The sequence below is a fragment of the Phodopus roborovskii genome, unplaced genomic scaffold (assembly GCF_943737965.1).
Source record: "Phodopus roborovskii unplaced genomic scaffold, PHOROB, whole genome shotgun sequence".
In the NCBI taxonomy this organism is placed as follows: Eukaryota; Metazoa; Chordata; class Mammalia; order Rodentia; family Cricetidae; genus Phodopus; species Phodopus roborovskii.
In genome coordinates, this window is record NW_026126563.1 from 9,871,168 (window position 1) to 9,899,107 (window position 27,940).

The 27,940-nt window shown below is 43.9% G+C and overlaps 1 protein-coding gene across 1 annotated transcript in view; it reads left to right on the forward strand.

The window, feature by feature from the left end:
* The first annotated feature begins 12,741 nt into the window (after positions 1 to 12,741).
* The window catches only part of Katnal2 (katanin catalytic subunit A1 like 2), a 51,528-nt gene continuing 36,329 nt past the window's right edge, over positions 12,742 to 27,940 (forward strand). The window contains exons 1-4 of the mRNA XM_051202098.1: positions 12,742 to 12,824; positions 24,468 to 24,538; positions 25,486 to 25,652; positions 27,016 to 27,058. Of these exons, the coding sequence (XP_051058055.1) occupies positions 12,774 to 12,824; positions 24,468 to 24,538; positions 25,486 to 25,652; positions 27,016 to 27,058 (332 nt within the window). The 5' untranslated portion in view covers positions 12,742 to 12,773. The remainder of the gene's footprint in view (positions 12,825 to 24,467; positions 24,539 to 25,485; positions 25,653 to 27,015; positions 27,059 to 27,940) is intronic.

Here is a 27,940-nt window from a genome sequence, read left to right on the forward strand (position 1 = left end):
AGTCAACTGGCTAAAGTGTTGGATCCATGGGCAAAGAATTCCTACTCTGTACATCTTGAGTCTCAGGTGTTAGCTCAGTGATAAGCTCCTGTCTCCAGCACAGGAAAACAAAACAAAAAAACTAAGCCCTAGGATGCCCCTTAAGTCCTTAGCCAGGAGCCAACTAAACTAAGTAAGGTGTTTGTGTGTAATAACTGAGCTTCAGTGAGTGGAATGGGTAGAGGCTCAAAAACAAAAGCTCCACCTTAGTCACTGCCCTGTTTCTAATTCACAGCACTTTTATTGCTGTGAGAAGACACCATGACCAAGGCAACACTTACAAAGGAAAGCGTGTAACTGGGAGCTTGCTTACAGCTTCAGAGGTTTAATCCATTATAGTTGCAGAGGTTTAGTCCATTATCATCATGGTGGGGAGCATGGACCATGTAGGCAGATGCTAGAGCAGTAGCCAAGAGCAATGTCCTGATCCACAGACACACACTCCAGGCTTACAATGGGCTTTTGAAAATCCAAAGCCCACTCCCATTGACACACTTCCTCCAATAAGGCCACATCTCTCAATCCTTCTAATCCTTTCAAATAGTGTCACTCCTAGTGACTAAACATTCAAATATATGAGCTGGGGTTTGAGGGGGGGTGTTATTCAAACCACCACATTGAACTCACTGGTCCCCATGGGCTTGTAGCCGTTTCATAATGAAAAATTCATTTAGTCCAACTTAAGAAGTGAGGAAATACTGGACCAAAGCAAACTCCAAATTCTGCATCTCCATGTCTGATGTCAAAGTCCTCTTCAGATCTCCAACTCCTTTCAGCCTTGTTGACTACAACGTACTTCCGCATCCTGTTAGCAGCTCTCCCATGACTGGTATCTCCAACCCCTTGGGGTTTGAAGACAATCCAGGCTTCATCTTCGCAGCTTCACACAATATCCTTTCTGGGCCTCCATGTAGGGACTCCCCAACATGTCTGTCTCAACAGCCTTCCTTGGCTCTCTCTAAAGCCAGAACCACATGCTAGAAGCTGCCCAGTCCTGCTGTTTGCTGGAACTGGAACTTGGCCCCCTACTACTTCAATTAAATTTTCACCAGCTTCCTGTTGCTGATGGTTTCCTTCGCTACTTAAGCTTTTCTTTCATTTCTTTCCATGAGTTGGAAGCTTATATGGGTGAGGTCACTACTTCCTTTATTTCATTTAGCACCAGGCTTTTCTTTAAACTTTGTCTCCTTGAGCACTGGACTTTGCTCCAGTATGCTTCCTGGTGCTTCTTTTCTCCCCAAACTATATTTGTATCTCTTTGTCCAGCTTCAGCAATTTCATCATTACAGACCTGCATAAGAATAATTAATAACCACAGGACAGAGTCAATATTAGGCTCTCTTGCAAGCTCCTCTGCCAAAGGCATTAATCCAAACTTTGATTTAGCTTCAGGCAGATTTTTAGGACAGGAAAAAAGAATTTAAATTCTTTGTTTAAAAGAAAAAGCCGATATTTTTTCCCTCTGAAACCTTTTGAGCTGGGCCATCAACCATAATCTATATTGTTCTCAGCGCCACTACCTTCCAGCCTCCTCCTAGGATGGCCTATAAGCCCCACCTAAAGCATTCAACTGCTTTCCTAATCCAAAGCCCGTTTTCTCACTATGAGCAGCATGGTGAGGACTAGCACAGCAATACCCCACTCCTGGTACAAATGTCTGTCTTTGTCAGGCACTTGCTGTGAAGAGACACTATGGTGAAGACAACTCTGATAATGGAAAGCGTTTGATTGGGAGCTTGCTTACATTTCCCGAAGGTTAGTCCATGATCATGTGGCATGGAGCATGGCAGCGTCCGGGCACTGCTGGAGCAGTAGCTGAGAGCGACATCCCGAGCCATAGGCCAGAGACAGACTTGAACCTGAAGCCCACCCCCAGTGACACACTTCTTCCAACAAGACCACACCTCCTAATCCTGGTCCTTTCAAATCGTGCGCTGCCTGGTGACTAAGCATTCAAATATGGGAGCCATTCAAACCACCAAGCTGTATCAGCTAAGATGCCTCCATAGTTCACTTCTGTTTGCTGCACCTGACTTCCAAATTCTGATAATTATGAAGCAAAGCCCTTACGATGTGGGCCTGGCCCATGTCTGTAATGCCACATGGCCTGGGAGGCAGAAAGACTCTCCAGCCTTCCTCATCTGTGCTTCCTAGCTAGCAAGGCCCTTGGCTCTATTTGGGTTTATTTTCTTTGGTTTGTTTGTTTGGGGCTGGGGAGTGTTGTTGACTTAAAGTTCTAGTCAATGATTAGACATGTGATCCCAGCTGCCTTTGGGCATTTCCAGGCTTGGCCTTTTAAATCAAGAATACCTTATGATTGGCAGGCCAGGGAAGTTGGGAGCATTCAGTGATTAGAAATGAGAGAACTCTTAGGCTAAGGTTAAGAAGTCAACCTTAATACTAGGCCTCATGATCAGAAATGACCAAAAAAAAAAAAAAAACCAGATTTGCCTTTGCCAGTACCTTCCTTCTGGTGTGTAAATGTTTTGAATTTCTTGTTAATTGCCACTAAAAATCCCAGAATGGGGAATTATCTCCCTGAAGCAGATTATTGGATGCCTTTCTGAAACCACACTTAATAGTCATGTGATAATCCACTTAAAGGGAAGGCTTCAGTGGTGAGCAATATAAAGGACACTTGTTACTTTTCTTCACGACTGTGAGTTGTTCAACTCTGAAACAGATGTGTACGTCGTACTTATCCAAAAGGGCCAGGGCAGGGCCATGATGGTGCAAGTCTTTAGTTCTAGCGCTTAAGAGGCAGAAGCAGGCAGCTCTCTGAGTTCCAGGACAGACAGGGCTACAGAGAAACCCTGTCTCAAAAAACAAACAAAACCACAAACCAAATTTAGTTTCCTCAAGTTGTAACATATCCTTGGAAGAGATTAGGCACTCAGGAATTTGTAAAAATCACTCTTCCCAAGGTAGGTCACATATCTCCAGTCATTTACAAGATGTCTCCACCAAAAGAATTCCATCGCACACTATCGTATCTTTCTGTTAGAACATGGGCATATACTTTTTAAACCCAGGTGCCATATCCTAAATCAGGCCATAACCCCTTACCATTCTTGCTAAAACAGGGTTTAAAAAACAATTTATGTTTTAGCACGGACACACACTCCTTTAACCCAGCACTCAGGAGGCAGAGGCAAATGGATCTCTCTAAGTACAAGGGCATCCTTGTCTACATAGTGAAGTTCAGGCTAACTAAGGCTACACGGTGAAACCCCAGCTCGGAAAGAAGGAAGACCCTGTGCTTGGCCGCTCTCCATTTGTGGTGCCTGGTTCATCCATGCTCTCTGCTATATTGCCGGAAACTTCTCGTCACCCATAAGAAGTTAATAAAATTCACATCTTTCCTTTGTTCAGTGCATTTCTCCAAGATTCCTCATGGGGGGGGGACTGCTTGGGAGATTGTGTTGGGAAAGAGTATTCTCAGAATCATACAAAGACACACACACAAAGCAAAGTAACCTGCCCAAGCAATTTCTTTTGGTAAAAAGCTATACCAAACTATGCAAGGAAGCATACTGGAACAGGAAGTTCCCTTAGTTTTCATTCTAGTACAAATCAGCAGAGGAGGAAAAGGCTTTACAGTCTAGAGGCTGGGAAAACAGGCATGCCACAAGGCGGGGGCTTCAAGACTGCTGACCATTGGTGAGCTTTTAACAATAGGGAAGAAAACACTTCCTGGAGCCGAAAAGATGGTTCTGGTGTTAAGAGCACCGTAGCTTTTGCAGAGGACCTGAATTTAGTTTCCAGCACCTAGGTCACAACAGCCTGTGGCTCCAGCTCCAGGAGATCCAGTACCCTCTTCTGGTGTCCATGGGCACCTCACACATATAGTATACACGCAGGCAGACTCATACACACAAAACTTTCAGAGTTAAAAAAAGGCTCCTCACCGGGTGTTGGTGGCACACGCCTTTAGTCCCAGCACTTGGGAGCAGGGGCAGGCAGATCTTTGTGAGTTCAAGGCCAACCTGCTCTACAGAGTTCCAGGACAGCCTCCAAAGCTACAGAGAAACCTTGTCTCAAAACACTACCACCAACAAAACAATGCTTTCTCACCGCCTCTCTGAAGGCTGTTCTCTAGAACTCCTCTAGCCCTCGCACGCCCTCCCTCTCATGTCTGTCCCTCTCTCTTCTCCCTGTGCCTCTTATTTTCATTAAAAAATAAATAAAATTATTTACTGTCTGTGGAGCGGTGGTGGAACACACCTTTAATCCCAGCACCCGGGAGGCAGAGGCAGGAGGACCTCTGTTTGAGGTAGCTTGGTCTACACAGTGAGTTCCAGGACAGCCTGTGATACACAGAGAAACCCTGCTTGAAAACAGCAGCAACAAAAGTTATTTACTTCCATACAGCACATGTGTGCACATCCCAGGGATGCCCAGGGACTGACGTTACGGCAGTCGTTAGCCGCTACGTGGGTATTGGAAGTCCTCTGAAAGAGCAGCCCTTTCTCTAATTTCCACTAATAAAGCTCCTGTCCTAGCTTTGAAGGAAAGTCTTTCTTTCTCTTTAAGGTCCTGTCATGTTTACATCTCCATATATTTCTACAGTCTGCCTGATGCTTTCCCTCACACCTCAAGCCTCTCATCCAGGGCCCTTTCGTTCTAATAAACTTCATTGAAGGGAATTTGTATGTGCTTTCTTTCTGTTCTTTATTTGGCACTTTATAATGGTAACTTTCCACATTATTTGTGAATAGAGTCTCTATTAGTGGTTCTCAACTTTCCTAATTATGGGACCTTTTAATGCAGTTCTTCATGCTGTGGTGACCCACAACCATAAAATTTTGTTACTACTTCATGACTGTAGTTTTGCTACTGTTGTGAATCATCACATAAATACCTCTTATGCATGATATCTGATGATGTAACCCCAAAGGGGGTCGTGACTCACAGGTTGAGAACCACTGGTCTAGAGGAATATCACAAGAGATCACTGCCTTAAAATTAGTCCACTTAGAAAACCCATTGCAAACTCTAAAATTAAAATCTGAAAGTATGAAGTTAAATAAGCACAGAAACTTTAATATTTACTGCATAGTTTGAACAAAGTTTTACCCTATATTCTTTAATCTGTAGGACATTATAACCTGCTTCTAGGGCATTAGAGGATTAAGGGAAATAAAGTACATGAGTAGAGGTTATGAACGTACAAACTGAAAAATAAATTCTTCCACTCTAAACAGTTGAAGTTTCATTCAACATTTCATACTGACATTAGCCTAGCTTATTCTTCATGTTGGTTTGTTGCTTTTTATTTGCTTAGTAGTGTTAAATGTATGATTAGACACCAGTCTATCCATCCCTGTGTTGATGGACATCTAAATTGTTTCCAGGTTTTGATGATTATAAAGTAGCTTTATAAACAATACATTTTAGACATGTGCTTTTATTCTCAAGTTATCTAAAGAACAGAGGAAATCAATGCTTAACTTTTTTTGTTGTTTTTTGTTGCTTGTGTTTTTTTTGTTTTTTTTTTTTTTTTTTTTTTTTTTTTTTTTTTTTTTTTTTTTTTTTTTTGAGACAGGGTTTCTCTATATTGCTTTGGAACTCTTCCCCTCAAAATTTACTTTGACTAGTATATAATATGGCAGAAATCATGCCATGTGAGTCCCAAGTGAAGATGACAGGAAGTAGTTATGCTGTTGAATGCCTTTAACAACAGCACTTGGGAGACAGAGGAGAGGGATCAGTAGTTATGGTCATTCTCCAATATGTGAGTCAGCTAGCTTTGGCTGCATAAGACTCTGCCTGGAAAAAAAATAGATATAAACAAAACAAATTTGTGTTTCTTGTTTCCTTAATACTTTTGTATTTTATGCTTCTTTTTATGATTTTAAGAAAATGTAATCATCTATTCCACCAAACCTCAGACTGATGTTCTCTCTAGTTTACAAATGGGTACAAAGATTTTGTCAATTCTATTTGGGCTCTGACCTGAATAAAGGAAGCATTAGCCTACAGAAACTCACCCATATACAAACACTCTAGGTAGCATACAGCATACACCACTATTGATAATAATGAAAACAAACTCATGTGTCAGGTGAATGGTTGTGTAATATTGCAATAGATTGCCGAAAGAGAACACTATTTGTAGAATAAGAAAAATAAGTCAGAAATACATATAAAAATGGGCAAATCTCAAAAACATTGCCAGATTAGGCTGGGTATAGTGAGTGATGGGTGCTTCTAATTCCAGGGCTTGGGAGGCTAAGGCAAGAGGATAACTGCAGATTCAAAGCCAGCTTGGTCTATATAGTGAGGCTGTTGGAACAGTTGCTGACTATTAGTGCAAAATTAAAAAAAAAATACTGCACATCTATGGCGATCACCTTTGTGATAGCAACTTAGATTGTGAAAGATAATTATCAAAACTAGGAGAGTGAGTAACTGAAGAGAAGGTCATAAGATTTGTAAGGCTTGTGTGGAGCTTATACAATATATAACATTGTGGAATAATATATAATTTGTGTTGTGGAGTGTGTGCACCGCCAAGTCTGCGGTGTTGATTTGTTTGTTTAGATTTATTTATATTTAGCGTGTGAGTTCCAGGTGCTTGTGAACCACCACATGGGAGCTGTCCCAGGATCCTCTGCAAGAGCAGTAAGCACTCTTAACTGCTGAGCCATCTCTCCAGCCTCTCCTACCACCCTCCCTCTTGTTCTTTGGAGTTTCATTGTGTAGCCTAAGCTGGCCAAAAGACTGACAGTTCCCCTACTTTTGTCTCTCAAATTCTGGATTTACAAACATAGGCCACCACGCCCACTCTCTCCTTGTTCTCTACGATGGTCCACGAAAATCATTCTCAATAGCCAGGATAATAACCTATCGATTAATCACTTCCAACATACCTTTACTACATCAGCTGCTGGGCGTCTGGAGGCAAAGGCAGGCAGTTATCTGTGAGGTCAAAGCCAGTCTGGTCTGCAGAGTGAGTTCCAGTTCAGTCAGGGATACACAAAGAAACCCTGTCTCAAAAAAAAATAATAATAATAATAAACAAAAATAAACAGTAAAAATAAAAGTATGCTAATCTAAAAGGGGGAATCTAATTACCTACCACAGTTCTTTATTTCAAAGTTTCATTGTCCTTTTCACTCCGTGATCATAATCTTCTCACACTACTTCATTTTCTTTATGAAATGAACCACTACCTTAAGTCATATTGATTCATGGATTATGGGTACAATAGTCCTAAAATCTGGTCCGTACTAAAAAAATGAGTTTCATGAAGCAGCCCTTAGTTTCTTTGCCAAGAACATTGACTCACGCATAACAAGTATGAAACAGATCTTTTATAAATGAGTGGATAAATGGACACTTTCATTTTCACCTAAAGAATGGACAGCACAAGCAAGGCATGGGTTCCATCTGGAGCTCAAAACAGATTTAAGGAGGGAGGTAGGGAGACGTTGGGAAAGCAAGGTTATTTCAGAGTAGACATGGTCTAATGAAACATGAAGGCTGAAAACAAGGGACTCTACAAACACTAGTGTTAATGCCTAAGATCCACTGAGAACTATGTACTGAACATTTCCAAATGTTAGTGCCAGATGCTTTCAGGTTTGGGGCTGGTTGAACACATCAGGGCTACTCTTCCTCCTATAGGCTCTTGCAGACCTATTTCTATTATGAGATAATACACTATAGGCAGGGCTGATCCATCTGTCAGCCAGGAGAGAAACATTCCATGTCTTCTAAGTTTGGGCTGAGTCTTACATGGCTCAAGAGACTTTAAAGTGAGTCATGCTAATGGCAGGACACTTCTGAGTGACAGGAACAGCTGTTGAAGCTGCTCTGGTCACAACCCTTTTTGAATTGTGTTGTTCAATACTTTCTGGCATAATGATCCAAATAACCACACAATCTTTCCTTCCAGTGACATAAACTCGCTTTTTCTCCCTCCCTCCCTTTCTTCCTTCTTTCTCTCTTTTTAAGCTTGAAGACACTTTCATTAGCGTTTAAATGAAAAGCTGGGAGGCAGAGGCAGACAGACTCTATGAGTTTGAGGCTAGCCAGATCTACAGAGTGAGTTTAAGGACAGCCAGAGCTGTTCTGAATAAATAAAATAGTAAACAGAAAGAGAATACAATACAGCAAGTGAATGTCACATCATGGGTCTGATTCAGACAGACACTGCATGCACTCTTGTGTATCAACTCCTACTAGCAGAGAAACATCGATGCAGGACGTCCAAAGGATTCAGATGTTCTTTCCTCCCAGTGACAAACAGTTGGCGGGTTTGAAAGTGGTTTAGCATAAAAAAGACACATTTTTCACATTTTGCTCAGAGATGGCTTGCAGTTGACTGTCACAAGGTTTCCGGATAGATGGGTCTATTTCCTATCCAGCCCTCTCCTTGATTTTGGGAGGCTCTGCTGAAGGCAGTTTGACCTAATCAAACACGGTCAGCACAAACTCCCAAGTGGCCCTGTAGGAAGGGAGTCAGAGCAAAGGATTTAGAAATGGGTAGATTGTAATGAATTTTTCTAGAGATGTATTTTATTTTATATATGTTAAGTGTTTTGGCTGACTGTGTGTTCATCATGAGCCTATTTTACCTGATGAGACCAGAAGAGGGGTCAGATCCCCCAGGAACTGAAGTTACAGACAGTTGTAAGCCACCCATGTGACTACATATATGCATTTGGTTCACATGCATAAAATAAAAATGAAATCCTTTCTTAAAATGACATTTCTATAATGAAAAGAACAAGCCTTTCTTTTTTTTTTCTCTATTTTTTCTTTTGAGATGGGGTCTCTCTGTAGCCCTGATGTTGCCAAGCTCACTGTGTAAATCAGTTTGTCTCTATCTCTACAGAATTCAAACAAAACTTCCGCCAGGAAAGGAAGCGGCTCACCCTTCTGCTTCTTTCTAGCATGGTCCCTGTATAAGTACACTTCTGTATAGAGTGAGCTGAGCCTGGGGTGCTGTCCCCTCCATGAGGGCCCTCGGCGCTCTGGGCACCACAGAAAGGTCATCCTCACGAGAGGCCAGGGCCTGCCTCATCCTCAGTCGCTTTCCTTCCTGTTCGGTTTTCTTTACTGCGTGTGTAGTCTGGAAAGGCCACAGAGGCTGGCCTCAATCTCAGTGTTCTTCCTCAAGTACTCAGCACTGCCGGGATTAGTACTGCAGCCACGTGCAAGGACGACCTGGGTCCCTGTACTGCAGCCATGTGCAGCCACGACCTGGGTCCGGACTCTTCTTTTGCTTCTCACCCCCCTCCCCCACCCCTGCCTGCCTCATCTTGCACCATAGTCTGGGCTGGATTCTAAGTCAAGGAAATCCTTGTGCTTCAGCCTCCTCAGTGATAGGACTGCAAGCGCGGACCACCACAGCCCAGATCATGGGAGCCATTGATGGTTTCCGGGATGGCGAATCCCAGGGTGTTTCATTTTACTTGGCCCAGATCCTTCGGAACAGGTACTTTGGAGTCGCTGTCTCTGCCACGAGAGTTTCCTGCACTTCCTGAATACAACTTGAAAGTTAAATTGCTGTTTAACCCATGGGCTGAAGAGGAGGTGTATTTCTCAAAGACATGAAAATAGCATCAGTCTTGTAGGTCTCCATTGGAGCGCTTGGGTAACCACAGCTATTGCCGGTGAGCAATATTATTTTGAGTTGGTTTTCTTCTGATCAGTTGTTCTGGAAAGTGTTTGAAATATGGAGTAGACCATGTTGTAACCAGAAGTACAGATATCCAAGCTTTGTTAATTCCGTTTATAGAACACGGAGATTTAAGAACATGATGAAGAGGCTTTGAATGGGAAGTGAACATTGCTTTCTTCATCAGTCACCAGTCCCATTGGATCCCAAGGGGAAAGGCAGCCTGTTCTTTGAAGCGTTAGTCTAGACATGGACTTCTTTCTACATGCTAACATCCTAGATAGTATCCTTTCCCGGCAAAAATCTGTTTTGTCTACACTGTCCATCGCTTTGCTGCTTAACACAGGGTCTACATAGCCTGCCTCTATGTAAGCAGAAGTGATCTATAACTTGTCTCAGCCTCCTGAGTGCCAGGAATATGAGCATTCACTACCACTCCTGCTTTATTTAGCTCTGAGTTTGTGCTTCCCTTTGCATAAAACGAAACAAAACAAAACAAAAAAAAAATGCATGCAGTGCCTGTGGAGACCACAAGAGGGCCTATAACCTCTAGAAATGGAGTTACAAGCAGTTGTGAGCCACTGTGTGTGCTGGGAACTGAATCCAGCTGGGTCCTCTGCAAGAACGAGTGCTCTCAATCCTTGAGCTCTCTTTGTATTTTATACTACAAAGCCAGCTGATTCCTTAATCCTCATGAACCAGCCTTTGAATGTGAAAGTTCTCCTCTGCTGCTTGCTTAGCTGTCATGGTTTTCACACACAGGAAGGGAGTGCCTTGCTCAGGATGAGATGTTGGCTTGCTGTTCTGTTCTGTGTCCTCAGCAGGAGAGCTGTCTTCCTTCCCTGTCATGTGTGCTCACTCAAGTAGCACTCTGTTTCCTACAGAACTTTCCCTTTGCATTTACGACTTAGCTAACTGGTGTAAGAGCTCTAGCTTCCCGCCTATCTTGTCCTCCTTGGCCAATTCATTCGTTTAGTAACACTGGGAATTGGATTCAGGGCTTTCATAGAAGCTGGGCGAGTGTTTTATTACTGAGCTACACACCCAGCCCATGTTGGCTTTTGACACATCTTCTTCACTTAATCTGAGAGACATAGGTCTGATTTAAACTGAGACAGAGGTCTCTTTTTTTCAGTTGGACACTTAGAGGCCATTGTAGATTGTTAATTGGTTTGATTTCAATATTGTTGTGTGTCTAGGAAGCCATAGACCAATTAGTAGAGGACAATATGAATGCATATACCATATACTACTTTAGTTCATTATCTTATAGGGGTACAGTCTGAGATACCCCTCCCCCCAAGAGTTGTAATAGCAACATCAGAGACCATTAGTCACAGGTCATCACAGCAGATGTAATAATAAAATTATAAGCACCATGGTAATTATGAGATGTGCGTAAGTGCAGCAATTAAACAGACTCTGAGAGAATGGGACCAATATTTCCTTCCTGTAGGGCTGTCCTGTACCTTCAATTTTTAAAAATGCAGGGCTAAAGAGATGGTTTAGTGGTTAAGAGCACATCCTGCTCTTGCTAGGGACCCGAGTTTAGTTCCAGCACCCATAGCACCAGCTCACAATCACCTATAACTCTGACTTCAGGGGATCTGACATCTCTGGCCTCTGCAGGTACCCACACTCACTCAGACAGACACACATACATTCTCATATTAAAAAATACAGTTGCTTCATAGGGCAACAAAGCATAGCACAACAGATTGAGGCAGGCCTCTAAACCACATAGTATTTGGGTGCTATAGGTGTTTAATAAAGATATTAGTACTAACATAGTTTTGAACAATGACACATTTGAATAAGAACCTTCGTATAGTTGCTCATGCCCGTAGTACCAGCACTCGGGAGGGCGACACAGAAGGACTGCCACACATGAAACCCCGTTTCCCGCTCCACCTCCCCTAAAAAGACAGAGTAAAATAATTTGTTATTGAATTTTGAAAATAGGAAAAAATTCAACAGCACTGGAGTAGAGTGGGTTGAGAAATGAATGGGAGGTGGAGAAATGAAGAAAAAGACTAATTAGTTCTTCCAGAATTTTCATAGTGACTAAGAGGCAACTCAATTCAACAGTTAAGAAGGCAAAACTTTTTTTTTTTTTTTTTTTTTTTTTTTTTTTTTAAAGATTGAGGACATTTGAGGAAAGGTTTGAACAAGAAAGAAGGGAAAAGATACAGCATAGTGGCTCAGGTCTGTAAATCCCATGGATGGCACCGCAGGAGGATCGCAGCAATAGAGGTCAGCCTAGTGACAATAGCAAGTGGCCGGCCAGCCAACGCTGCACGATGAGACCCTGTTGAAAGCAAGAAGCGGGGGGGGGGGGGGGGGGGGGAGCTGGAAAGATGACAGTTGTGAAGAGCACTTCTTGACAGTGAGACCAGGTGCCCTCTTCTGGCATGCATGGACATCCCCACACCCCATGAATAAAATAATCTTAAAATAAAATGTTCTACTTTAGCTTCTTAAAAAAAAAAAAAAGCGAGGAAGGGAAGGGGGGAAGAAAACAAAGGGAAGACAACGAAGTCATGAACGAGTCAATATATTAAGAAAATGGAGGGCAGAAATCCTAGAGCCCACGCGTGTCCACTCCTGACGGACACCGGGCTGTTGCAAAGGCAGAAGGGAAAGCCAGGTGTGCGGCTGTGCCCCTGCAATGCCCTGACAGCGTGTTGGTAGCGGTCCAGCCCGATTTCTAAGAAAAGCTGGGGGAACTCCCTAATCTTTGCCCTTTGATGCGTAGGCCGGGTGTCAAAGGCCGGCCATTGGGCCACAACCGCCCCCACAACTGCCCAGGCCAAGGGCAAGCACGAATCAGGAGGACCCTGACAACCGCGAAGCCCGCCCCCAACGGCTCTGCCAATCACACCCTCTCAACCTCTTGATTGACTGGGATCGCGCAACCGCTCAGGATCAAACGTTTAGCTAAACCTTGATTGACTCGTTGAAGAATCCGTCTGAGGCCGGTGATTGGCTGGCCAATCCCGAAGGGGGCGGGCTGGTTGAGCGTCGGATGTCCCGCAGCTGTCCTTAGACACCGGTCCGCGGGTGGCGGGCTCCTCTTCTCTCCTCGCGGGCCCTGGCTCAGTGTCTAATGGAGCTTTCTTACCAGACTCTCAAACTCACGCACCAGGCGCGGGAAGCGGTAAGGAAAGCCATCCCAAACAAGCGAGACCCAGCTTCGAGCCAGGAACCCTGGTTGCAACAGGCAGATTCGCGAGTCCCCGGTTGCTATGGCGACAGAGGCGGATGCTCAAGTGGCGCAAGCGCAGTGGCCCTAGGTTCCCCTGGTTGAAGGAGGCTGGTTTTGAAGTGGTGATCCTCGCAGGATAAATCTGGGTTCGAACCGCGGAGGGCTTGGGGATGACATTGAGCCTTTTGAAACAGAGCTGCACGTTCGGATTGTGGTTAAGGAAACTGGATTTTGAGGGTCAGGTTATGCTGCTTTTGGATATAAGTTTGGAAGTGCTCAAAATGAGACTGCTGGACTGGACGTGCTAAGGCGCGCCTTTAACGTCAACGTCCTGGAGGCAGTAACAGGCTGGTCTACGTAGCAAGTTCCAGTCCAGCCAGGGAGGAGACATAGTGAGACCCCGTCTCAAACACAAAACAAACAACAAACAAACAAAAATGAGATCATTGAAAGCAACCCCCCCCCTCCAAAGCAAACAAATAACCCCCTCCTACTAACCTGAAGGTAGAATTCTAGGTTTGTCATTATCAAGGCTAGAGCTCATAGGCATTAAATCACTCCTCCCAACCCCCTTCAGGGTCTCCTGTGACCCTTTCACACGAGGGGTTCGTGGATTTACAATACATCCCATGACATCCTGTGGTCTGGGTCATCTGCTGCTGCAAGCAGTATTTCCACAACAATGAACATGAATTGAAAGCTTACCCTATTGCAGACACCGGGCATGAGAACAATACTGTGGATATGGGGGTGGGGTAGGGGCAGTGCTTCGGGTGCTGGGGAAAGATGAGTAAAATTCAAGCTAGGAAAACACGGACATCTGGCGCCTATTCAGGGGATGGATATATATATATGTATGTATGTATGTATGTATGTATGTATGTATATATATATATATCCCATGCAAGTGACCCATGCATTGTGCAGCTAAGTTATGAATCATTGCTCTAATGTCTTCTACCTTAAACGGTATTTATTTTCTGTGTGAGTATTTTGACTGCGTTTGTCTGTGGGCCACCAGTGTTTCTGCCTGCAGAGGGCAGAAGAGGGCCTTGAGCCCCAGGCACTGCCGGTACAGACTCTTGTTAGCTGCCTGCCGTGTAAGTGATGGAAACTGAACCCAGATCCTCCGAAACAGCAGGGCCAGTGATGCTCTCCTCCTCCTCCTCTTCTTCTCCCTGTCTTTCCCTCCCACCTCCCCTCTGCTCCCTCCCCCATCCACTCCTCCTCCATTTCTATTGTGGAAAGGGCAGGCCTCCCATGGACATGGATATTAACCAAATACGGTATATCACGTTGCAGTAAGACTAGGCACCTCCCCTCGAATTAAGGCCGGGGAAGGCAACAGTATGAGGAGTAGGGTCCCAGGAGCCAGCAAAAGAGTCAGAGACAGCCCCTGTTCCCACTGTTAGGAGTCCCAGTAGAAGACCAAGCTACACAACTGTCACATATGTGCAGAGGGCCTACTTCAGTTCCATGCAGGCTCCCTGGTTGCCCGTTCCCTCTCTGTGAGCCCCTGCAAACCCAGGTTAGTTGGTTCTGTGGGTTTCCTTGTGTTGTCTTGACCCCTCGGGCAGCCAGTGTTCTTAACAAACACTGACCACCTCTCCAGCTCTTCTACTTTTTGAAGTGCCAAGAATACCACACACAAAAAGCTCACACCTTCTGTTAGGCAAGTCCTAGAGAGTCGGCTGCCCTTGGCTACTTGCTCACTCAGGCGTTGTGTTTGAGCCCGTTCTACTGTGCCTGCACTACCTGTCTCATAATTGGAGGCACTGCTTCTTAATAAAGCCGACTTGCTGAAACAAACTGGGACAGGTCTTGTGAAACTGGCATCATAAACACACCAATTCTTTTTTAAAGCAGAGCCCTAAATTGGTCTCATGAGCCCAAACGACTTCTAAACCACTCTGCTCAGTGGGCCCATGTCTTAGAAAGCTGCTGTGTGGAGGCTGCGATTGTCGACGGCTTGACGCAGTCAGTGGGATGTCTTAGGTATCGCTGTCTTCACTTGTTCATTACCTAAATTTTCATCCTTCCTTATCAACACCTATACCTTTTCCATCTTCTGACTCTGAGATCATTCAACAATATAAACCCAGTTTTTTCGAATCAGAGTTCCCAGTCACCCACAGTTTCACCCATAGAAGGCAACATCAACAGATCTTCATTCTGTAGCTTACCTTTTATCTTTAATAGTCCATGTTACCACCCGCATCCTGAAACCCAGTGAGCCCTCACCTTCCCTGTTTCGGTAGGGTTCAATCTATTCTCTGTTGGGTTTACGTCTCTCTAGTCTTCATGGAATGTTTCCCTTTGGCTGGGATGCTTTCAGTGGCTTTCCGTTACACTTGGAAAGGCGGAACTTTGATGGAAGCCGTGGAACTCTAGAGTGAGGCAGAGGCGGCTGTCACAGCGCTCTTGCCAGAGCTCCCTGCTTCGTCTTCCTCAGTAGCGGCAGATACACCCTTTCTGGTCAGACATACGTCCAGACTCCATAGAGCTTGCACTAAAAGCTAGTATCTAACGGTCATTAATTTATTTCCTGTTGTCTGTAGGTAACATACTCTCAAAAATGAATTTTCTGAAGCTTAAAGACAAAGATCCAAGTCTTTTTTGTTTGTTTGTTTGTTTATTTCCTTGTTTTGTTTTAGGCCCTAGATGGCGCCAAAGCAATGTTTAGATGTGCTCAGGATTAGGTGTACCAGGATTGTTTGGTGTCCTAAGGAGGGGTAAAGGTGGACATAGTGACAGGTGAATTCATTATAAAGAGAATTGGCTGTCCCAGGAATTTCCATCACTGAATTCAGAAACAGTATTTGGATTTCCAGAATGTTTCCTTTAAGAGCAGTGTCTTGTGTGGCCCAGGATGTTCTCAGATTTGCCATGTTGTTTACATCAAAAGAATTCATGCCCTCAGTTCTGAAAAATAATGTAGCATGTCTTAATATGCTTTCCCTCCTCTACTCACTCCTTTTCTGGCTCTCCCCTCTTTTAGGAATTTATAATGGATGTAATCTAGAGATGACTTTAGGTCTATGGGGGATGTGTATGGGTTATATGCAAATACAGTTACATTTTACATAAGACATTGGAGATGCTCAGGTTCTGCATCTGAAGTGAGTTGTAGAACCAGATCACCTTAGGACACCAAGATGCCTTACCCTTTACCCCAAAGTGTGTGTGTGTGTGTGTGTGTGTGTGTGTGTGTGTGTGTGTGTGTTGTATGCATTCAGGCATGTATGGTATATCTTGCAGGTTTTGTCTCTTTGGAGAACACTGATAAATTCAAGTTTGTATCACAAGATTATATGAAATACTGAGGCTGTTGGTGTCTTTGGGTGGCAGATTTATCTTACAGTATTTTAAATTTATTGTTTAATTAAAATTAGACTATAACCAGGGGCTAGGAATCTAGCTCAGTTGGTAGAGAAGCCCTAAGTTTCATGTCCAGTATCAAAGGTTTGTAATCTTAGGTAGGTTCAGGGTCATCTTTAGCTACAAGGTGAAGTTGATGCCAGCCTGAGACACCTGAATGGCACCTTGTCTCAAAAAAGAAAGAAAAAAACAAAATAAGATTGTATCCAATTTGTATACCTTTGCCAGTTGTGTTTTTAACCCCTAAAGTGCTCTGAGCCCAGGTAGGTTGTGAGGAGCAATAGGGTCAGTGTTTTAAGTGTACCCACACAATTAGAAACAAGTAATGACTGGGTTAGTGCCCAGGGATGGTCTTTGGAAAGCCTGGGCCACACTTTCCTGTGTACACTCCCAATGACTGGGACAGCAAACCAGCCTTCCCTTTTCTCACCCAATCTGCAGCTTGGAAGAGGCCCTCACCAAGGGCCATCCACTTCTTTGTCATGTACTTTTTAAGAGGTTTCAGCTTTGCCTAGAGTGAGCCTTTTGCATTAAAAATTATTTAGTATATGTTTAGCTAATTGATGAAGCAGTTGACTAACTCTTAAAATGAGTGTTAAATGCCTTAGCTTTTATTAATTGCATGGATCAAAAAAAAAAAAAACTCAAGTAATTGAAAATCTAATTACCTCTGTGTTTCCCTTCAAAGAACTGAGGCTTATTAAACTTTAAATGTTCAAAACATTTAAGCATCTATTGAAATACCAATAGCTATAAACAATGTTCAGTTCTAAATACTAATTAAACAAGTTCTAAATCACCATAAAGCTAGGCTGAATTGTAAGTAACTCATGCTTTATGTTCTGCTCTGTTCTTATACAATGAAGATTAACTACTGCGGTGGCTTTAAAAGCTGCACGTTTTGACACCCAGCTGTAATCCCAGCACACTAGAGGCAGAGACAGGAGGACTGCTAAGAGTTCAAGGGCAGCCTAGGCTACGTAGTGAGTTCCAGGCCAGCGTGGGCTGACTGGCTTGGCCATATTTTAAAACAAAACAAAACAGAAACTCAGAACATAAATAAATGAAATGCTATTGTCAAACTGCATTCTTCTTGCAAACCTGGACCAGGAGAGGGGTACTTATCAGAGAAGTGGTAACACTTTGCCAGCATCTTGCTGTACCCATGGAGACGTATTACCATCACCATGAATATCCGGGTTTTGTATTTAAAATATCCTTACAGGCTTTCTTTTGTACAAATAACTTATTTAGTGGGAGGTTTGAGATAGGATTTTTTGATAGGCAAACTCATTCTATAGATGACGGGTTCTGTAGATGATCCTCCTACCTCTGCCGGTGTACTGGAATTACTATCATGAGCCACCATACCTGGTTGGTTTTACCTTTAACCACCAAGAAATAGAAATATCATCACCCAGTATATCCTCTTTTTTTTTTGGATTTTATTTTATTATTATTATTATTATTATTATTTTGTTTTTTCCAGGCAGGGTTTCTCTGTATTGCTTTGGAGCCTGTCCTGGAGCTCACTCTGTAGACCAGGTTGGCCTTGAACTCACAGAGATCTGCTTGGCTCTGCCTGCTGAGTGCTGGGATCAAAGGCGTGCGCCACCAATGCCCGGCTTTAAAAGGACTTTTAAAACCTAGATTATGGCTGGGTATAGTGGCATACACCTGTAATTCTAGCATCTGGGAATGCAGGCAGATGTAGGCAGATATCTGTGAATTCAAGGCTAACCTGGTCTACATAGAAAGTTCCAGGTCAGCCAGGGCTACAAAGTAAAACCTTATTTCAAAAAGTTGGTGTAACCTTCTATTGTCAACTGTGATAGCTGGTTCCAGAATTAGCTGTAAGGACCCAAGTTTGATCCCCAGTACCCACATAAAGAGAAGGATATGGTGGTGGGCAGGCAGAGACAGGGGGTCCCCTAAACTTTGTTGGTTGGCTAGTCTAGGCAAAATGACAAGCTCCAGATTCAGTGAGAGACCCCGTCTTAAAAACAACAATGGAGCTGGGTGTTGGTGGTGCACGCCTTTAGTCCCAGCACTCTGGAGGCAGAGGCAGAAGGATCTCTGTGAGTTTGAGGCCAGCCTAGTCTACAGAGTGAGTTCCAGGACAGGCTCCAAAGCCACACAGAGAAACCCTGCCTCGAAAAAACAAAACAAGAACAAAACAAGAACAATGGTGCTGAGAGGCGGCTCAGCAGCTGAGAACGCTGATGGCTCTTCCACAAGACCCAGGTTCAATGCCCAGCACCCGCGTGGCAATTCACAATGCCTGTAACTCCAAGATCTGACACTCTCATACAGACATACAATAGGCAAACATCAATGCACATAAAATAAAAAATAAAAACCAAGACAACAACAAAAAAACTAAATTCAGAAATAATTGAGAAAGATACATGAATGGATCTCTAGCATGCACGTGAGTGTACGCGTGTGCACGCGCACACACACACACATACTCACACACACGCAAAGGAAACTGAACTAAATATGAACCACTGACTTTCAACAATGTGCTGAGAAATAATTTTCTATTTGGGAGCAGTGCCTGGCTAAAGGCACAGGACAGAGCCCCCGAGAGCATGGCAGCTTGACTGTCAGATTGGAGTCTGGGCCACTTACCATGGATTTGGGGATTGAAGAGTCTTGGAGAAGAGATCTGTGCTGATTAGCATCCCCATAATTCCTCAGTTTGGGCTGAATATTAAGTCACGTGGCAGACTCAGTGTGAGGCTGAGAAGACCAGTTACCCGGGAACTGTGGACGGGACACTCCTCAGTGCTCTGTCTTTGGGAGATGTCTGAGTTCTGACCAAATCCGTGTGAAGAAACCTTAATGTACGACAAGCAAAATCAGCCCAAGCAAAACCTACTTCTGGCACTCTCCCCTACAAACCTCAATAAGATAGCTACTCTGTCTGCCAAATAAAACTGTTTCAAACAGTGCCATGAAACGCTCACCTTCTGCTCTAATCGAAGCACATGGTAAACTGGCCAGCCTGGACTGCCTGGAAGATTTGGTTCAGTCTAGACCTTATGTTAAAAGACAGCAGAGGCTGGAGAGGTAGCTGGATGGGTAAAGGCACCTGCCACTGAGCTTGACAGCCTGAGTTCAGTCCCCAGGACCTTCATGGTTACGGAGGAATGGCCCAGCAATTAGAAGCACTTGCTCCTCTTACAGAGGCCTGCGTTCATTTCCCAGGATGCTCATGGTAACCATAGTTCTGGAGGATCTGATGCCCTCTTCTGGCTTCTGAAGGCACCAGAAACACACATAGTCACACAAGCAGGAAAGAACTCCACATAAATAGTATCCTGCCACAATATATTTAAGGATCAGAAGGGAAACATGACCACAAAAAAGGAGAAAAGCACAAGGTATAAGAAGAATAAAATGGAAAGTTGGTTGTAGTGGCGCATACCTTTTATTTTTTGACACACAGTTTCTCTGTGTAGCCCTAACTGTCCTGGAACACACTTTGTAGACCAGGCTGGTCTCAAACTCAGAGAAACACCTACCTCTGTCTCCTGAGTGCTGGGATCAAGACATGCACCACCACTGCCTGGCTAATCCCAACATTCAGATGACAGAGACAGGTGGATTTCTCTGAGTTCAAGGCCAGCCTTGTCTACATAGTGAGACCCTGTCTTTAAAAAAGCAAAACAAAGAATAAAATGGAACTTTAAGAGTTGAAACATACAGTACTGCACCTGAATGGCAAATTCACTAGATGATGTAAGTAGATTAGTGAACAGAAGAACTCACCCCAGAAATGTTCTAGACTGAATCACACAGAGAAAGGACTAGAGAAGAAAATGAAGGACATGGCCCATAGAAATGCAATTCATACCCAAGTGTGAACTTGGGGAGAAGAAAAGAATATGAAGATATTATGGCAGAACATATTCCTATAGATCACCCCCCCCCAAGCCAATGATGTGTGGTGCAGGCCTTTAATTCCGGAGCATTAAACTGCTCAGCCTGCTCTCCAGTCCTCTGTGTTCTTCACTGGGTACAACTTGTTGTGAATGAATGTTAAGATTATTGTAGAGTGCACTTAAGATTTATTTTTATTTGTGTGTGTGTGTGTGTGTGAGAGAGAGAGAGAGAGGGAGAGAGAGAGAGAGAGAGAGAGAGGGAGAGAGAGAGAGAGAGAGAGAGAGAGAGACTACCATGTGTATGCACCAGGCAGTTGAGACAGGACTACTGTGGATGCTGGGAACTGAACCCTGGTCCTTTGGAAGAGCAGCATGGATTCTTAATCCCTAAATTGTCTGTCCAGCTTCAATCCAGTTTGATTTTCAGAAAGGCTCAGTGCAATAGCACACTTTTTAAATCCCAGGGCTTGGTAGACCAAGGTAGAAGGATCTACCTTTGAGAGTTCAAAGCTAGCAGGGCTGCAAACAATAGCTTGTTTGTAGAATGGGTTGGCACACATCTACATGTGTGTAATACTGTCTGTCACTCGGGACAGAAGCAAGAGAGTCATTGCAAGTTTGAGGGCAGCCTGGTCTACATCGCAAGTTTCAAGTCACCCAGGGTTCCACAGTAAGAGACTTATCTCAAAAACGAACAGAAAAGTCTACAATAAAAAGTCAATGCCATATTCTCCTATAATTAACCCTTTCCCAGTTTATTTCTTATGTAGGTTGTATAACACTTTTCACAGAGAGACACAATGCCACCCCCACACACTCACATACACACTTCCTCCAGAAAGGGAACCCATGCAGAAAAACGTAATGAGTGCACCGCCGAAGTCCAGGTCGGTGAACCTAAGTTTTACTGGGTTACTGCAGGAGTATGGGTGAGGGGTAACGTAAAGGAGCAGAGATGAGCCAAAGCTCATCCGCAGAGCCCACCCCAACGTAGGACTCCGGCAAGTTGCAACCCGGAGCTCTCCGCACAGCTTGCAGGCAGTTCCGAGCGGATCAGAGAAAGAATACGGTACTGTTTTTGCGGTTCTGGCTTACCTTTGTTTAACGTGAAGATCTCCAGCTCCATCGGTCCCGCAGATGGCAGGTCCGAGGCTCACTGTCCTGACCCAGCAACTGTCACTCTGGAAAGGGGCCCTGGTGGCTCTTGCAAGTCTCAGCTTGTGAAGTTTGTTGACTTCCTGAGTCACAACCCTGCTCCTGGAGAGAATGTTCCCTCATGGAGGAACATTGCTGTAGAAGAAACAGTCGCCAGCAATGCCTTATCCCTTTGCACATCATAATCACATGTATTTTTATACTTCTTTATACAGAAGGGGAATTCTCCATTCTCTCTTATTTTGTTGCCTACCTTGAAAGTCTTTTTCTTTCACATACCTCATTATGGAAGACAGCGAGCTTCACTGTGACATTTCCACCCACGAATGGAATGAACTTTAAGTATATACCCACCCTTATAATGTTGTCAGGGGTTTTCGCCCTTTGGGCTTTTTTCAAGAGGCCAGCCACCCAGCTCCCAAATAAATACACACCAGACTTATTATTACTTATGAATGCCCGGCCTTAGCTTGGCTTGTTTCTATTCAGTTTTTCTTATTGTAAATTAATCCATCTGCCTCCCCTTCTATCTCTGTGCCCGCCCGCCCGCCCGCCCTTGGCCTCCTCCTCTCCTGATTTTCTCCTTCCTCTTCCTCTTTCTTCCTCCTTTCCCCTTCCATTTATTCTCCCTGCCTGCCAGCCCCACCTGTCCTTGCTCCTGCCTCGCTATGGGCCGTTCAGCTCTTTATTAGGACCATCAGGTGTTCTAGACAGAATGACAGCCTCACGGAGTTAAACAAATGCAGCATAGACAAATGGTACTCACCTGAAATATTGTTCCCCAGCATTATAACCCTCTGTCTCAGCAGCTGCCTCCCTCCTGCTAGGTCCCTTGCTCGCCCTACATTGTCTCTTATTTACTTATTGAGTCAGGGTCTTGCTGTATAGGCCGGGTCTTGCTAGGTAGCTCCGGATGGACTGACCTTTCCACAGCCCTCCCGCTTCAGTATTCTGAGTGCTGGAATTACAGGCATGCACTACCTTATCCTGCTTAAAAACAAAAAACAAAAACTAGATTCTTTGGAGAGAATATGTGACATTTGGCTTTCTGATTCCGACTTACTTTGTTTAGCATGATAATTTCCTGCAAACTATAATTTGTTCTTAAATTTATTCATAAAAATTAACATATAGAAAAATTTATTCTCCTTGGTATTTGGCTCCAAGAGTTCTGACAAATGCATACAGCCATATAACAACCCCAACAGACAGATATGCAATGGATCCGTCATCGCAAGAGGGTCCCTCAGGCCTTGCCTTATGCCTTAATTACAGTGTGCCGGATCCCACACCACACACTGTCCGCTACCCCACTGACTCCACGACTTGCCTGTGGTGAATAGTGTCTCAGTGGACATGGATGTGCAAGCATCTTATTGTATTCTGACTTTGATTCTTTCAAGTCTATACACAGCACTGGTGTAGCAGGTCATGTACAGCTTTATGTTTAGTTGGTTTTTGTTTCCGGTGCTTAACGAGTACAGAAAATTTCAGTTGAGGGAGATGAAGGCATTCTGAAGATGGCAGGTGGACGTGCAAATGTGTTCAGTGTCTCTTACCTAAACAGGTGCATATATTTTACTACATAGACAGTAACTCAAAGGGGGGAAAAGTGGATGAGTGTGGTGCCTGTTGCCTGTAATTCTAGCACTTGGGAATTGGAGGCAGGAGGATCAGAGTTCAAGGTCATTCTGAACTACATAGTGAGTTTGAAGCCAACCTGGGCTATATGCCCAAAAAAGAAAAAGGAAAAAGAACTACTGCCTTTTGAATCATTAATTATAGGCATGCTTTTATTTCATAACAACATTAGTTTTCAGAAAGCTATGAAGGTCATGTGTGTCATGAGAGTTTGTATGTAGATTTAATTTTCGAAACAGGGTTTCCTGCAGCCCAGACTAGTCTCAAACTCCCCATGTAGCTGAGGAGGACCTTGAGTTATGTTCTCCTGTGTCCATCTTTCAATCATAGGATTACAAGCATGTACTGGCTCATCCAGTTTTGGGTTTAAGGCAGTGCTGGGACCAGCTCTCTGTTTATGCTAAGCAAGGGCCCTACTAACTGATTGCATCGCCAGCCCACGTACATAGAATTTACGGCCTAAGTTGGTCTACACAGAGGCTATTTACACACACACACACACACACTCACACACACACTTCTTACCTGTGGTCTCTTTAGATAAGGATAGTTATTTCCTATTAGGAGAAGTGCTATTGGATATAGATATGTAGAGAATACATCAGGAGAATTTGAAATCCCAGAATATTAAATGTGCACATTAGCACTGCAAACAAAGGCAAATTCATCCAGTGGATGATGACCTTCTTATGCTGGAATTTCCCTTTAGTGGTCCTGCTTCTCTCTGTGGCCAGTCTGGGTGCTTGATGTATGGCCATGGCTTTCAGGAATCCATAACTGAGTTGGTTCAGGAACTGGGTTGGTCTCTGAATGAATTAAAGATATATTACCATGTGCATGCTGATTTCCTTTTTATTCATTTATTTTTTGTTTTTGTTTTTCGAGACAGCCTCGAACTCACAGAGATCCGCCTGCCTCTGCTGGGATTAAAGGAATGAGCCACCAACGCCCAACTGTCAAGCTTATTTCTAGAACACAAGCGTATTTTATTTTAAAGATTTATCTTACTGTTTTGTTTGTATGGGCATTTTGCCTGCTTGTCTGTGTACCATATGCATGCAGTACCCCTGCCTGCCAGAAGAGGGCATTGGCTCTCCTGGCATTAGACTTTGTGAGCCCACAGGTTGGGCTAGAGCTCAAACACCTGCCCCCTGGAAAGCCATTTCTCCAGCCCCCACAAGTTTATTTTGTAACCATGTTTTTTTTTAACCTGGTCTAAACAGCAGGAGAATGTGTATTTATTTCCTTCTGGTTTTAGGCAATAAAAGACTGGCTAGCTCAGCAGTTAAGTTCAACTAGTCACATGCCATCGTAATTCAAGTCAGTGTCTCTTAGATTTACTGATGAGACGCTGGACTGAAGAAAGCACAGGCAGTGGAGAAACAACTTTATGCAGCCTCTGAGACCGTAGAGGCTGGCCAGCCTTTAAGACAGGCTGCTCGGTTTTGACAGCTTGACTCTACCGCTAAGCCGTTCTACAAAGCGCTGCTGTGTTCTGTTGTCCCATCTAAATTTTCCTCTTTGTTCACAGTATGAGATGAGAACAGAAGCTCGGCGAAAAAATCTCCTCATCTTGATTTTGCATTATTTAACACAAGAAGGGTATGTTGGCACGTGTTCATGATGATGTCTCTCTTCTCTGACCCTGCAGAAGCTGAGACTAAACATTAGTTTTAGAACAGTTTCATGTTTACAGAAAATGAGCAGAAAGTATAGTGAATCCCTATATGCTCCCTCCGCACCTGTTTCCTAGCCTACTATTACTAACAATACTATTGTTGTAATAATAGTGTAATTTTCAATATTGGCAGCAGACCCCAGGAAAGCACTCTATAACTGAACTTTATCCCAGATCCTCATTGTTAACATCTCTAATTAATGTGGTTAATTTGTGATAATTGGCAAGCCTGTGCTAATACAATGACATTCTCCAAGTCCATACTTAACTGCATGTCATTTTACCACAGCAACAAAATGTAACCAAATGCAGCAGCTACACCCACATTTGGCTGAAAACTAGGGAAGGCAATCTAAAGATAGTTCCCTAATTGACTTACTTACTTGACTGTAAGCACTTTCAAACTTGTTTTGGACAACGGTAACATCACTAGATGTCTCTCGAAGCAGGTAACATCCAGACAGAACCATTGGGTGGGATAGTATTTGGATATATTTAACATGTGGCTCAGTTACACATCTGTAATCTCCTGACACAGGAGGATCATGAGTTTTAAGACACCTTGGGCTATGTAGTGAAACCTTGTCCTTGAAACAACCAACTAAAACCAAAACCACCGGCAATCAAAGAACCCCTATACAACAGCATTAAAAACCAAAAACCAAAACAAAACCAAGAAGACAGAACCCAAAATGAACAAACAAATGCTATGTAAGGTTCCTTCCTCTAGAAAAGTCTCCCTGCAGAAGCTCTTATGCCGATGCTGCTTCCTGTCTGCTTGCTCTTTGTATTGACTCTTTGCATCTGCAGCCCTGGTTCGCCTTTACTCCTTCCACCCAGACTTAATCTTCTCTCTCCTGTAAACTGCCAGCTACATCGATGCTGCGAATGCTTTGGAGGAAGAGACTAAGCTGGGATTACGGCGCTTTGAAGTCTGTGACAATGTTGACCTGGAAACAATTTTGATGGAATATGAGAGCTATTATTTTGTAAAGTTCCAGAAGTACCCCAAAATGGTTAAAAAGGCGCCAGACACAGGTACATAGCTTTGTGCTTCATCCCATTGTTAAGAATGGTGTTTCTGGTGGCCCATGTCTGTACCCCCAGTATCAGGGAGGTGGGGGGGGGTCTGAAGATTAAAAGTTAGTTACCAGCTTGGCCTATCCCTCTCCCAACAAAAGGTGTTCCCAGGAACATGGCTAGATGGTACCCTCCCGTGCCAGGTAGATCAGAAAGATGTGGAGCTGATCTCAGACCCAGAATTGGCCATTCAAACATGAGAGCCTGGGTTCTGATTTCCTTTAGTCTTGCTGGTGTTTGTCTGAGGACTATGTTTTAGGGTAATGAGAGCAAAGCCCCAGTGTATTGCAGGTGCTCTTTAGAAGAAAGACCAGCATTGACTTCTGGAGTGATGGAGAGAGCTGTTGGAAGACGTTAAATGACAGAAGACATCTTCTTGTTAGGAAGACCTATTATCTACCTTGAAAATAACATGGAAATGAGTATTGGTGAAGCTAATAGCTCATGTATAGATAATGAAATGCTTTTGAAAGCCATCAATCCAGATGCTGATCAATAGAATGCAGAGACGCAGGATAGGTCAGCAGTCAGAGTGAGGCTCCGAAGCTGAGGTCCTAGGTTTCTGGTGTCATTGACTTAGAAGTCTGTAAGCAGGGGAAGTAATTACAAACCAAGGGAGATCGTTGTCCTGTTTACAAGGCACTTGTTAAGCCACAGATGTTAACATTTCATGTAGGGACCAGGAAACCGAGAGGAACATCAATTAAAAATAGCCAGGGCAAATCTAGACTTGGAAGAGGTCGGCGATTTTAATTTTATCTTTTTATTTTCTCTGAGCTGTCTTCCAGTGAAGAGCTGGGAGCTCAGTGGCTTGGCTGGTTGTTTGAGCTGGGCACTGGCTCCTACCGAGAGACAAGCCCAGCCCGGTCTCAGGAAACTGGTCGCTGTCCTAGCTTAGCACTCACTTTCCCCAGTGACACTGAACACAGTGGCTTAACTCTAAAGGTCACTTGGCAGATGTGACTCAGTAAATGTTCCTGTCAGACTCATGCAGTTCTGGAGTGCTATGTGACCCAGAAAAACAGTGGCAAATTCAGGAAAACTCAGTGGAGTGGAAAGCCATAAAGCCAGCCTCCCACAACGTGGGGCCTGAGACACATTTACTTACTGAGGCCAGGGTGTCTACATCTTTGTGGCTCTAAGTGCCCGAGAAACTGTGACTCCCTCCTGTTGTCTGCTTGTCAAAACGGCTGTCTGTGGTCCAGAGAGCTGTAGCACACATCGTAAGGACATATAAGAACACTGTGAAAGAAAAATGTACTTGAAAGTTTGTTTGCTCTCTAAGACTATATTCACCCCTCCCCCGTTTGTTTTTCCACAGTAGAAAATAATTTACTGACAAGAAATGGAGGGAAGAGCAAAAGGTAAGGTGATTCATCTTGGTCAGCTTAACTTTCTCTCTCCTCTCTCTCTCTCTCTCTCTCTCTCTCTCTCTCTCTCTCTCTCTCTCTCTCTCATTTTGATACAGTGTCTCTCTATACAGCCCTGGATTTCCTGGCACTTCCTCTACAGACCAGGCTGGTCTTGAACTCACAGAGATCCACTTGCCTGAACCTCCTGAATGACAGGATTAAAGGTGTGCACCACCATGCCAAGCCTGATCAACTTCACTCTTAAGAGTCTGTTTCCTAAAGAGTCTCCAGTACAGCCCCATGACTGTCTGCCAGCAACACCAGACTGAGGCCATGTGACCTCAGAGTCCCCTCTTGAGTCCACTGCCTGGACTTAAGAGTCTCCCAGGTCACTGAAAATTATACTCAGTGATATCCAGTCTTTCTCAGCCATGTGGCTTGGAAAGTCTGGATCCCTAAGGTTAAAAGATTGACCCCCCAGTTCTCATCACTGCTTTTTATAAAGAAGGAGTAGCTTCTGGAATATTCCCCAGGGTTGGCTGGCTTGGGGCAGTAGGTTTTTGCTAATGTAAAAAAGCCAAAAGCTTAGGGTAAAATGTAAGTGGGATTCTGGAAAGAACTGCACTCCATGCTCATTTAGGCAATGAAAAGCATTATTTTCTAAATCTTAGAATGTGCTGGAGAAAGGAAACTTAGATTGAGATAGTAAGCGCTTAAGTCTTGAGAGGTGGCCATTCTGTAGGCCTCATCCAGTGTCTCAGTTTGTGAATTCAGTTCCTTGTATCCAGCCAGAGAAGGAAGAACCCAGAGACCTCACCAGGACTGCTAGGTGTCATCCCGATATCCCTGCTAGACATCATCTTCCTTAGACATCATCTTCCTTAGGCATCATCT